At 41.2% G+C, this 13,176-nt stretch overlaps 1 protein-coding gene across 1 annotated transcript in view; it reads left to right on the top strand.

The window, feature by feature from the left end:
• si:dkey-237i9.1 (SEC14-like protein 1) overlaps positions 1-13,176 on the top strand; it is a 46,888-nt gene that overhangs the window by 31,033 nt on the left and 2,679 nt on the right. Inside the window, exons 4-15 of the mRNA XM_050043606.1 lie at positions 189-320; positions 2,907-3,035; positions 3,601-3,874; positions 4,219-4,328; positions 4,623-4,812; positions 6,245-6,333; positions 6,588-6,658; positions 8,176-8,347; positions 8,649-8,783; positions 8,947-9,081; positions 9,691-9,942; positions 11,082-11,260. Coding sequence (XP_049899563.1) covers positions 189-320; positions 2,907-3,035; positions 3,601-3,874; positions 4,219-4,328; positions 4,623-4,812; positions 6,245-6,333; positions 6,588-6,658; positions 8,176-8,347; positions 8,649-8,783; positions 8,947-9,081; positions 9,691-9,942; positions 11,082-11,260 — 1,868 coding nt within the window. The remainder of the gene's footprint in view (positions 1-188; positions 321-2,906; positions 3,036-3,600; positions 3,875-4,218; positions 4,329-4,622; positions 4,813-6,244; positions 6,334-6,587; positions 6,659-8,175; positions 8,348-8,648; positions 8,784-8,946; positions 9,082-9,690; positions 9,943-11,081; positions 11,261-13,176) is intronic.

Here is a 13,176-nt window from a genome sequence, read left to right as displayed (position 1 = left end):
TTTATCACTGCCGGAGAGAATTAAATAGTTTTTCTTCAGTTGACAAGTTTTTATTTTTATCTCAACAGTTTAATAATTTGAGTGTGTTTATTTTTAACTCTTTGTACAGTAGTTTATTAAGCTGTCCTTCGATTTTGGCGTCCCATGTCAATGTATTTTCTTGTAACATGAGTTGTTGTGGTTTGCAGATTGCGGGTGTGGACTATGTCTACTTCATCCAGAAAAACACGCTGAACCGAAAGGAGAGGACACTTCACATCGAGTCCCATAATGAGACCTTCTCCAACAGGGTCATCATCCATGAGACGTGCTGCTATTCGGTCAGTAGCATACATACCCCACCGTCAATTAGTGCAGACTATTGTTCAAAAGCAGCTTATAGCACTCAAGTGCAAATATTTGTTTTACAGATGGACCCAGAGAGAGCAGTTTTTATGGCATACTCAGCCCATTGAGTTATACAGAACCACACATCTATATTCTCACAGACAAATGAGCAAACACACACACATTCTGTAAAGCTGTTGTTCAGCTGCTGAACGGCAAGCTGCTGCCAGCACACCCATGTTAATGTTTGTGTCTCCTCTAATCTCTTCTCTGCTTCCCTGCACAGAAAGCCATGTTTAGACTTGCACTAAGCATGTTGCTGGCTCTCTCAGCCTGTCTCCTTGTGTGAATTATTCAGTCCGCTCAAATTCTGGCTGAACGGTCTCAAGTACTGATCTGAAACCAGCATGTCTTCCTTTTTCTACTGCCCGCACTTCTGTGTGCTGCATGCTTTACTCTGACTTCAGATCTGCCCATTCATGAATGGATGTGCTCTGAGTTAATGAGGTCAAGCACATTGTATTAGCCTCCAACCAACTATAGTGCTAATTTTAGGTCCAAGGCCATACAGAGGTTCTTGTTGTGTGCATTAGCATACTGTGCTAACAGTAATTAGGATGGACAGCTCAATTAGACTGAGCTAATGGACCTGGCTAAAGCTGAAATATTTTGGTGGCCAAGGGTAATGAAGCTACTAGCACAGTGCCTTCAGAAAACTTTAAACTCTTGACTTATTTCTAAATTTAATGATGTTGCAGCTTGAATCAAAATGAATTGAAACTATTTGTTGAAATATTAGGGATGTCCGATCAGATATTTAACTAAATGCTGATTAAATATTAACTGGCACATTGAAACACATTGTAGCATTCTAAATTTGGGGCACATTATTTGTCACAAATGGCTTGGTCCAAATACTGAAGTCTTGATATAAAACATCGAAGTTGTTAAGCTTAATTATTGATATAATATGAATAAAAGTTTGACTGGGAGAATGCGACCCCCTAATTGAAACTGATATGAAGTGATATGCTAATGACAAGACCTATCAATCTGTTGCTACAAAAAAACTCACAGTGGAGTTATAGAGCAATGATTATTCTACCCCATAAACCAGGGGTCGGCAAGCTTTACTATCAAGAGCCACTTTTGACCCCCCAAAAAAAAGTCTCTGGAGCCACAAAGCAGATTTTAGCCTTATTATTGTGTCTAAATTAGCCTATCAACATAATACCAGATGTAGATGAGCACTCATTAACATGTTTTACCGCAAGGTGGCTGCTCTGCGGTGGGCTATTATGGTTATTTGGTACTTTAACTTTGCAGCACTAGTGTTGAAAGTAAACACATCTGTCCATAACTATAAAATTCACTGTTTTCCTCTGAGAGTTTTCCTTTTTTCAGATATGGGATCCATAGCTAGCCTACCTAGGGAAACTTAAGAATAGCCACTGCTATTGAGGTTTTGCAAAATTTAGAAGAAAAGGCACCAGGCTATAGGTGCATAATTTACATCTTAGTTGATGAAATGTTAAAATTTTGTTTTATTTAGTGTGTCGACAACACATTTTTACAATTGGAGAATGTAGGAATCTCTATACTAAGCCTACAACAATGACAAATGAAGAATGAATGAATGCCACAGGGAGCCACTGGAAAGCGACCTAAGAGCTGCATGCAGCTCTGGAGCTACAGTTTGCCTACCCCTGCTATAAACCATCTTTGACAGAGTAGTCACCAGCTGCAGAGAGCACACAAACCCAATACAGCCAACTTAGTTTAATGTTGGCCTGCCATCAAGCCACTCATGGAGTTTAATGTTTACTAACAACACTGATATGATCTGCCACTGCTTTGTTTGTCATTTTAACCAGCAAAAGTGAGGATCAGAGCAAGCTTAAACTGAAAAGCTGCCATCTGAATGTTTTGTACCCTGCTCTTTGCTAATAGTTTAAGACAGGAGAGATAACAGATGTGTTGCCATCAGAGTTTAGTGAACTTGTGTATTTTGCCAGCCCGAGTGTCAGACGGGGTTAACAGAGTTAATCACCTGTGTGAATAATTTTATACATTCATGCTCTCTAATTTTTGCTCCATTGTAAGACTCAGCTGTATTACTGGCAGGCTGAGGGGACTTCAGTAAAGAAAGGATCGAACTTTGTCTAGCATTATTTTAGCTGATGCCAATCTATAAAAATATGCCCAGATCAGCTAGATACCGATCCTTTGCTGGAATGCGATAAGAAATAGATGGAAAGTAATTGTGCTTTGTGTTACTTGCTGATACTGATCAGCTAGTGCTGATGTCTTTCTTCAATTTTGTCTAAAATAGACTCTGTTCTTTTTAACAACACACCAGAAACATGTATGTCCTTGTATATTTTTGTAAAATGCTGGCTAATATTACATGGACAGACTGACACACATGCCTACACACAGTGCACAGTGTGAAAATTGCTTGCTGCGTGCGTCATCATCGACTGAAGCTGGGTGTGTGGTTACCATAGTAACCTGGTCATCTTGTTTCTGCATGGGTATATAGTGTAATATACAGTATGTGTTTGTGTATGTTGGTTCAGGTTCACCCGGAGAATGAGGACTGGACGTGTTTTGAGCAGACTGCCAGCCTGGACATCAAGTCCTTCTTCGGCTTTGAGAGTACTGTGGAAAAGATTGCTATGAAGCAGTACGCCAGCAGTATCAAAAAGGTGTGTGTGTGTGTGTGTGTGTGTGTGTGTGTGTGTGTGTGTGTGTGTGTGTGTTACACGTAATCATAACATGTACATGTTTCCTGTGTACTTTCTGTGTGTACATAGAAACATTCACTACAGATGAGAAGTTGCTGTACTGTACTAATCATGCAGAACTGATATCAATCTGTTGTTTGGTGTTTTAGGAGCATGAGTTAGTCAGTCACTCTGTCTCATGCTGTATTGCATAAATAAGCTTATATAATCTGTTTGAGTGGACAGGGGTCTTTTGCTGTGGACCCAGTGAGTCATTTGCTTTCTTTTAGGTTGGACGTGGGCAATGTTGAATGTATTCTTTATATTATCTCTCTCAATTTGTATTACCAGACTCTTCAGTTGAAAGTACTAATGAATATGCAGAGTCTAAGCTGTTCTTGGTTTGCATAAAGTACATATGAAGTTATAGTATCATGAGTATTGTTGGTCTGCATGCCAAATACCTCACCTAAATCTAAATTTTTGAATTCCTAGCCTCTTCTGCTATTTTTGCCAAAAGTCATTTCTTCACTTGTGTTCATCACAGGGAAAAGAAATCATAGAATTCTACCTTAAGGAGCTCCAAGATGAAGGGATCACCCATGTACCTCGTTGGACTCCCTCCTCCCATCCCCTGCCTCTTCCCAGACCAACCAGCCTCTCCACCAGCCCACCTGTCCTCCCCAAACTCACGGTCACGCCCGCCGTTTCTATCCCGCTGCCCTCCGACAACAAGGACAGCACTTCTCAGGACGCTAAGCAGGACAGCAGCGCACTTCAGGCAGATAGCCTAACAGAGATCTTGGCGGGGACACCTGAAGGTCTGTTCCTGCAGATGACTGGAAAAAAAGAGCCAGTCCTCTTTGAATGTATTGTGTTAAATAGGGAAAATCTTTGTATTAGCACTTCAGTAGCACTGTTAAAATGACAGCAGAATACAGAGAAGAAAAGCAATGAAGCCAGTGCCTCATTGTTTTGTCATAGAGGTCATTCACATTTGAAAGCAAAATAATAAAATAATTTTGTAATAAGTCTTGAATTGAGACCGACATGACAACATATTCTGGGGTTTTTGTATCATTAAAGCTGTGCACCACATATTATTTTACACTGAAATGTTTGACTGAATGGTGTTAATTGGAGGTGGTATAATTTTGTGTTGCAGATAAGTTGGATGCAGACTATATCAAGCGTTACCTAGGCGACCTGACCCCCCTGCAAGAGAGTTGCCTGATCAGACTTCGCAAATGGCTGCAGGAGACGCACAAGGGAAAGGTAATTGTTGAACATCCTTTGTAATAATGGAATAAATCAGAATAGCTATTTTTAGGTATGTTGACATTTTATTTTGAATCGTGTTTTTACAGTTGACAGTTACCAGTTACTTTTCACACAATAATATGGCTAACTGACCTACTCTTTGCTGCAATACCAATGTTCTATTTGAATTAGCCAGTTGATAATGACATTGGCAGTGTTGTTAAAGTCATGAAAGGTTTTGTTCTGTTGTTCAACTTATGTTTTTTTTACAAATTGAGTGCAGTTTAACGCTCTCCCCTTACAATCCAGATCCCCAAGGACGAGCACATACTGCGTTTCTTGCGTGCCAGGGACTTCAACATGGATAAGGCACGGGAGATCCTTTGCCAGTCACTGACCTGGAGGAAGCAGCACCAGGTTGACTACCTACTGGAGACCTGGACCTCACCACAGGTCCTTCAGGACTACTACACCGGGGGCTGGCACCACCATGACAGAGGTAGGACCTGACAGAGGGAACCAGTTTGTGCAGTCGTCTTAAGGAAGAAACAAAAAATGCTCACATCTACAGCCATACTCAAAGACAGTTACACATTAAAACTTATTCTTCCGTGTGCACACCCATGGCAATGAAAGTGCGCTTGTGATTTATGCAGGCTGTGTCAGAGATGGCTATACTTGGAGATAACTAGAGGAAGATCTCAATTCTCCACTTTTTATGGCCTGTTTACTAGGGCTAGGTATCATTTGGGTTTTTTCTATACTGGTGCTAAAATAATATTTTGAAAATGGTACTGTTGCCTGAACAGATACTTTTATTAAACAAAAGCACGCATAACAATGGTCAAGGACGAAAAACAACTTTTTTTTAAAACTGCAAAGGCAAATTTTGAACTTTAAATTGAACAATATATTAACTCTTAACAGTTTAAAGTACTTAAATATGTAAACCTGAATAAATACAAAGCACTATCAACAATACTAAACACTTTAGTAATGGCTGAGCTTGTCACTTTAATGAGAACAGATGGGCCGCTTAAACAGTCCACCATAAGGGAGCATGGTCAGGTTCCAATTGAAGGTTAACTTTGCTCGCCAACTTCAGGGCTAACTCCTTTCACTTTAATCAACAATTGGAAAAGACCACTGAGACTCAATGACTTGCCCATTTTACAATGAGTTGGGAAAAGGGTTGCATCATGGCTATATGGAAGCAATATGATGCTGAAAGCGTCATCACTAGCTGTACTGATACAACCGCTAACATAACTAGTATGCATGCTAGCCAGAGTGTGGACATAATAATTGTGTGTTGCGCCTTTTGACCTTCTAGCACAAGTGAAGTAGACAGTAACGAAATCTGAACATAAGTGGTCAGCTGGAGACGCGTGGTCTGTAGACACAGGCATGAACAGCGATGGGTCTCAGCTGTCCACTTGTGTTAGGATCACCGTAACGCATGTTAATACCAGGTGTAAACAGGCCCCTGTAGACTCAAGTTACACACACCACGTGCACTAAAGTCATTCTCAGCAACCCACAACCTTCAGCCTTTCAAGTGAATTTAACATATGAGGCCAACTTGTCAGCACTACTTGGTTACCCAAACAGCTTACACACACTCACACACAGTCACATTCTTCATTTAGATGCATGCTGTGGATGCCTTGTTAAGGACAGAGGGTGACTGTTGACAATGTAAATCAAACTGAAATGACACATGTTCCCACATCAGTCAGCACTTTATTTTCTCATTTCAGTCTTTCCACAACTATTTGTATGGGACCAACAGAGACAAAACATGAAAGCATTTCTGTGTATGCAGTCACTTATTGTCTTACACAACACAACGCAAACTATGCAGACCTTTCCATGTAACATGAAGCCTTGTAGAATGTAAATATATGTAAATATTTTGTTTACTCCTCTAGATGGACGTCCTCTGTACATCCTGAGGCTGGGCCAGATGGACACCAAAGGGCTGGTCCGTGCTCTCGGAGAGGAGTCTCTGCTCAGACATGTAAGTAACACACTTCAAGTTTGCGTGTCTCAGCGTGTATCAGTGTAGGTCAATAAGATTACAGGTCAGGCAGTTGGTAGTTGGATTACAGGTTCGGGAATTAATGTACACCGGCATGTCCTGACAAGTGAATTAACACCAGGATGTATACACTACAGCACACATATAAATAGTCTGCTTATTTATAATGTTGCGTTAACTGTAAGCTCAAGTTACAGGTGTGAGACAGCTGAGGTCATGTTGTGTGTTTTCAGGTGCTGTCTATCAATGAGGAGGGTCTGCGACGCTGTGAGGAGAACACCAAGGTGTTTGGTCGACCCATCAGGTAAATCTTCAGCAAAGATCAATGTAGAGCTGAAAAACATAATCTATTTAATAGGTCAATGAAAAATGTCATAATCAGTTAATCTTGTTAAGCAAAACAGTCTCTAGTTCCACCTTCTCAGATCTGTAGATTTGCTGCTTTTCTCTGTTAAAAATCTTTGTAAACTCAGTGGCCCTCATTTATGAAATGACCATATGACAGAAAACTGGGCGTCATTTCCACTCAAAGCTTTTTATCAATGTGGACGTGAGCGGAGGCTACGATCAAATCTAACGTCTGGTCTCAGCTTGTGTTCACAAGTTTGGGTCATCGTGGACTGGTGGTGCTGCATAGTAAATCTGGCTGAGTCTGGGAATTGTTATTAGACCAAATTCTGACTGGCATCTGAGTATTTGCAGCCACACATTAATCACTTCACAATGTAAAGCCACCACATGGACATGTGCTCTCTATCACAGCAGGCAGCTGCCTGGTACTATGGGACTGGCTCCAGGCTGACGGAAGGCTGAACTATGCTCGTGCCCGGCTCTATTTAAAAAGTTTCTTTTTTTTTCTTTTCCTTTTTTTAAACACTGACAAACCAAAGCATGTTTAGATCATTAAACATGAAACATTATCAAAGAGAAATAAATAAACCCTGCAGAAGTGAAAATATTGAAACACTAGTAGCCTATGGGTTATTACGTATTTACTGGAGTCTGGTTGGGACATAGGTGATGCGTCTGTGTCTCCTTCACCAACTGCTATGCCGGCTGATACATATCATGGATGTATAAATTAGAAAATTCCAACCTTGAGTTTGACTGTCCCTGCAACGCTGTTGATCGAAGCAGTAATTTCTTTCCATACTGCGTTTTTTCCCCGACTTCTTTTGATGCCAGAGTCTGCCAGATAGAGCTAGTTGGGTTAAGTGGATATTTCTAGCTCAGAGAAGGTTCTCTTCTTCTCAGTATCTTTAAATGTGGATGTAGATTAATAGAAACGCAGGATTGGTTTAATGGAAAAGATGAAAGAACTTCATTTTTGTGACTACCAAGTAGCACACAAGTTTGTGGGATTCAGTGATGAGTGAGTCCGGAGGAGAAGTATGTCCCCAACAATGGAAAGAATGCACGAGGCTCCTTGAGTGCACTGATTCAGATGGCAGAGGAGAGAGTGAGAGGGAGGAAACGGAGATGGAATCTGTCATTTGTCAGCCCTCTCAAACAGGAGGAGGTGGCTGGCCTAAGAGGCATGTAAGCTATGAATGGCTGTCACGTCACAGCCCTCAGCCAGGATAGATAGAGGGAAAGGGAGGAGGGGGGGGGGGGGGGTCCAGAATTAGCAAGCATTGCCTTCACCACTAAAGCCTCACTTCAGGGTGACAGGTGCTAAGTGGTCGGAAAGAGGCTGTGGCCCAGTTGTATGTGAGTGTGTGTTTGTGGTGTGCGTTTATCCACTCTTTAATCCTCTCTCTCTCTCTCTCTCTCTCTCTCTCTCTCTCTCTCTCTCTCTCTCTCTCTCTCTCTCCTCTGTAGCTGTTGGACGTGTCTGGTAGATCTGGAGGGGCTGAACATGCGTCACCTGTGGCGACCAGGAGTCAAGGCGCTGCTGAGGATCATTGAGGTCGTGGAGGCCAACTACCCAGAGACTCTGGGACGGCTGCTTATCTTAAGAGCTCCCAGGGTTTTCCCTGTCCTCTGGACACTGGTGAGAACCAGGAGGGGGCACTCAGTACTCAAATAGTCTTGTCACAGTACCAGTTTATGTGGATTTGTAAGGAGTTTCTAATGTGTGGTCCACCCTCAAATTTATAAATGGAGACATCATAAATATCCATATATTCCAGCACATTAGAACAGCACTAAACAAACCATACAAAAGACTGAAAATTCACAAACCACACCAAGCACATACATTCTGCTTTCTTCTTATTATTGCTGTCAAACATTTTGCCATGAAATAACTGGGATACAACCAAAAACATATCCACATTTGTCTCTGCCCTCAGGTGAGTCCATTCATTGATGAAAACACCCGCAAGAAGTTCCTCATATATGCAGGCAATGACTACCAAGGTCCTGGAGGGCTGGTAGACTACATAGACAAGGAGATCATCCCTGACTTCCTAGCAGGAGAGTGTATGGTGAGTGTCTGATGTCTGATGACAACTGAAACTCTTAGCTTATCATTTGAGAATTTGATTTAATTCTGAGAATGAACTCTTGGAGGCGTGACGCCACCCACATTGAGATCTCCTTTGCTGACCCACTTCTATGTGCGTGTTTGTTTGTGCGCATGCTCTGCAGTGTGAGGTGCCAGAGGGTGGCCTGGTTCCCAAGTCGATGTACCGCACAGCTGAGGAGCTCGAGAACGAAGATATCCGCTTGTGGACCGAGACAATCTACCAAAGTGCCAGCATCTTCAAGGGAGCTCCGCACGAGGTGAGGCTCAACATAGAGCACCAAAGTGAGAAGAAAAGATTAAACGCCTGTGGTGGTGATTTAAATGAACATGTGGGGCAGGACAGCAGAGAGCTGCCTGATGTCGCTGATGAAAGCTTTGTTGAAAGGCCTGCCATCTAGTGGTTGTTTGTAGTAATTGACTTTGAATTCAGATGTACAAATGTGACATGTCTTTGAAACATAATCTGTCTGCAGTGACATAGAGTTAATCACATTACATAATCACCCCTCTGGAAATGGTTATGATTTCATGCTGATGAGCTCATTACCTCACATACAGATGTTCACTTTTTCTCTCGTTGCTCCTTGTCACTGTCAGTGCATTTAATTTTGCACATTTAGCTGGCACTTAAATTTGAAGCAACATAAAATGAATACAATACTGTGACGTTTAACTCATGTACTACTGTTATGAATGGACAGGTTTACAGACATATTGCGCTGGCATTATTCTTGTAACCAGGAAAGGATTTATGTATATAGAAATAAGAACTAAAGAGAGAGAGGTCAAATGTTTTGCTGTACTTTGGTTTATTTCTTGTGTTTCTCCCCCTTCCCCCCTCTTTCCCCCTCCCCGCAACCAACCAGCTTCTGATCGAGATCATCGATGCCTCCTCAGTCATCACCTGGGACTTTGACATGTGCAAAGGCGATGTGGTTTTCAACATCTACCACTCCAAACGGGCCCCTCAGCCTCCACGTAAAGACCCCCTTGGAGCCCACGGCATCACCTCCCCAGTAGGCAACAACGTCCAGCTTATCGACAAGTCATGGACACTAGGGCAAGATTACAGCATGGTGGAGTCCCCGCTGATCTGCAAGGAGGGCGAGAGTGTGCAGGTGAGGTTCCACAATTGTGAACTGATGCATAATAGTCCCACCTTTTGTTTATTTGCCTATTCACTGGAGATAGCCGTAGCCGGAGGCATAAAGACCTAATTATGCATGTATGTCTGTATGTATGTTTGTATGTCTTTCCATCTCATTCTCATGAACACAATATCTCAAGAATGCCTTTAGGGAATTTCTTCAAATTTTGCCCAAATTTTGACTTGAACTTGAAACGATGAAATGATTAGATTTTGGTGGTCAAACGTCAAGATTATTGTGACCTCATTTATCTTATACTTGCCAACACAGTATTTCAGCAACATCTTGCAGGGAATTTTTGAAAAATTCTGCACAAACGTCCACTTGTCAGTTATGATGTGATTAGATTTTGGTGGTCAAATGTCAAGTCACTGTGACCATAGGTCTGTCTTATTCTCATGAACGCAATATCTCAAGAATACCTTGAGAGAATTTCTTAAAATTTGGCACAAACATCCACTTAGACTCAACAATGCAGTGATTAGAATTTGGTGGTCAAAGGTCAAGGTCACTGTGACATGCATCCTCCAAATGCAATCCAATTTCATTTTGTGAATGCAATATCTCAAGAAGGCCTTAAAGAAATTTCCTCAAATTTGGCACAAACGTCGACTTGGACACAAGAATGAAGTGATTAGAATTTGACAGTCGAAGATCAAAGGTCAAGGTCACTGTGACCTCTCAAAACATGTTTTTGGCTACAACTTAAGAATTTATATTCTACGCAAATGTCTAATAGGATAAAATAATGAAGCGATGACATTTTATATCCAAAAGGTCAAAGGTCAGCTTCACTGTGACATGATAATTTTCTGCAAAAACACTTTTTCTGGCCATTACTCAACATCATCTCAGAACAGAAGGGGAGAAAGTTAGATACTGAATTGGTGACTCTTTTTTTGAAACTGTGCTGATTGTATAGATGAAGATGGGAAGATGTGTGTGAAGCAACCATATTTTCACAGACATGGATGTAATCTTTAACTGCAACTTGACTGGTGCGCAGAGGCATACAGCTGCAAACAGTTATTCTAGTTTAAATGTATTTTATGGTTTGCTGCTTGTCAGTCATTGACGGTGTCTTTACTATTAATGTGTCTTCTCCTCAGGGCTCCCACATTACACGTTGGCCAGGTTTCTACATCCTCCAGTGGAAGTTCCACAACATGCCAGCATGCTCTGCAACCAACCTGCCCCGAGTGGACGATGTACTGGCCACCCTGCAGGTCTCCTCGCACAAGTGCAAAGTCATGTACTACACTGAGGTTTTGGGCTCTGAAGACTTCAGGTTAGTAACTGAGTGTGAAGACAAAGTCATACCATTGTGTCCTTGATACATGAAGTGTATGTGTCCATATTTTTGCTGTTTTAAGGTGTTTTACCATGATGTTGTGATAGTTTTAATTTCAGACATTATTCCTTTATTATTGCTCATTTTTTACTCCTTCCTTCTTTCAGTTTCCCCCCTCTACAACCTACCACATAGTGCCACGTATGACATTTATTATTTGAATGAATTAAGATCTGTCATGTTGCTAAAATGACACTATGAAGAGACTCAAGAGCATCATGAGTTTTCTAGGCCCAGAGTTTTGAAATGGTGATGCTTCCCTCCTTCAGAAACTTCTTTAATCCAGCTTTTTTTGTCCAATCCGCTCCTGTTTTATCGCTCACAACCCTCTCCTCTTCCTGCTCTATCTTCTTCCTGTGAAGAACGGCTTGCTGTGATGTGCAGAGTTTGTAAGTGGCTCAGTGTTTGCCCCTTTTTCTTTAGCACTAGCTCATTGTCATTGCTGCTATTTTGAACGCCCCCCCTCTTCCATGGCAGTCACGCTTCTGATGCAGCAAAGAGATGCTTGTTTGCATCTTTTCTTGCTTATGGCTGTAGTTAGCATTTTGCTAACTGGATGTTCCTGCTTTGTTCACACTAAAGAATCCTTGCACTGAGAAGACTACAGGCTTACTAGCCACCTGCTGGCTTTAGTCCCCCTGCCTGCATGACTAACAGTATCAGAAATCCTAGGCTGGGTTAAGTTCAGCCCACTTGTGGTAGACTGCTGGACATCTAAATGTGCAGCTACACAATGTACACAAACACATGCAGTTGTACAGTATACCTACTTACTTACAGAGACATTTCCTTGCATTTGTACTTGTTTTTCTTCACTCATTAATTTGTACTACCAACTTACTGATTCTCACTTTGCTCTCAGTGCACCTGCTGTTTTTACTTTGACCGTTGATCAGACTTGAGATCGCCATCTAACTCATTAGAGTAGCATTTCACATGATGTTTTGCTAATGTTTGATATGTCTGGTTGAGATTGTGAAAATATCGAAAATGAATATGAAATTTAGCTAACCCTTTCTTTTCCCATGTCTGTAATGTACCTGCGAAACAACCTATAACACATGCCAAGCATTCATAATGCACAGTGATACTTTTACCTCAAACAGTCTGGCTGAGTACAGACGCTGAGCTCAGGCCAAAAGTCAGTCATGGAATTAATTTTAGTTAAGGTTAGTGAGAGCTGATTTGACCTGATGTTTGTTTGTTTTTCAAAAATAAAAAAAAGTGACAGACTGTCAGAACTCAGTCATAAGCATCAGTGGGCCCAATATCTCACATTCACTATTCTTTTAAAAGCCTTTAATGCAAAATGAGGAAAATTCCTGTGAGAAATTGTCATACTTGACCTTTCCTTATTCTGTTTATATCTGTATGTCCTTAAATGCTTGATACAAAACATCCTAATGCATTTTCATGTGTTGTCATGCATTATGTAGGTGTGTGTGATACATTATAGACATGGGCCTTTAAAGATTGTAGTGCCAAAATATACATGTTGTTAAACTGACTCTTTGATCCAAGCAGACACCAAGCAGCCTACATTCTACATCGATAAAAACATATCAAGATGTCCCATTTAATTATTTTTGTAAAGTGAATGTGAAAAAGACACGAAAAAGAACAAAATGCTTCATACTGTGCTGTAGGCAGGAAGCCATAACACTATTTGGTTTTATATAGAGACAGAGTGGATTTGCTTCTGCCCTCAACAAAACACCGTAAAGGAAAACACCACCTGGATTAATAATGTCAATATGTTATTTCCATGGCCTAGTAAAGTTCAACCAATATTTGTGAACATGAGCTACTCTCTCTCAAAGCCAGAAACCAGAGAAGTGAAACTCAAAGTTGTG

This window comes from Epinephelus moara, chromosome 5, assembly GCF_006386435.1.
Source record: "Epinephelus moara isolate mb chromosome 5, YSFRI_EMoa_1.0, whole genome shotgun sequence".
Lineage (NCBI taxonomy): Eukaryota > Metazoa > Chordata > Actinopteri > Perciformes > Serranidae > Epinephelus > Epinephelus moara.
The sequence above is the reverse complement of the archived record's forward strand: the minus strand, read 5'-3'. Positions and strand labels throughout refer to the sequence as shown.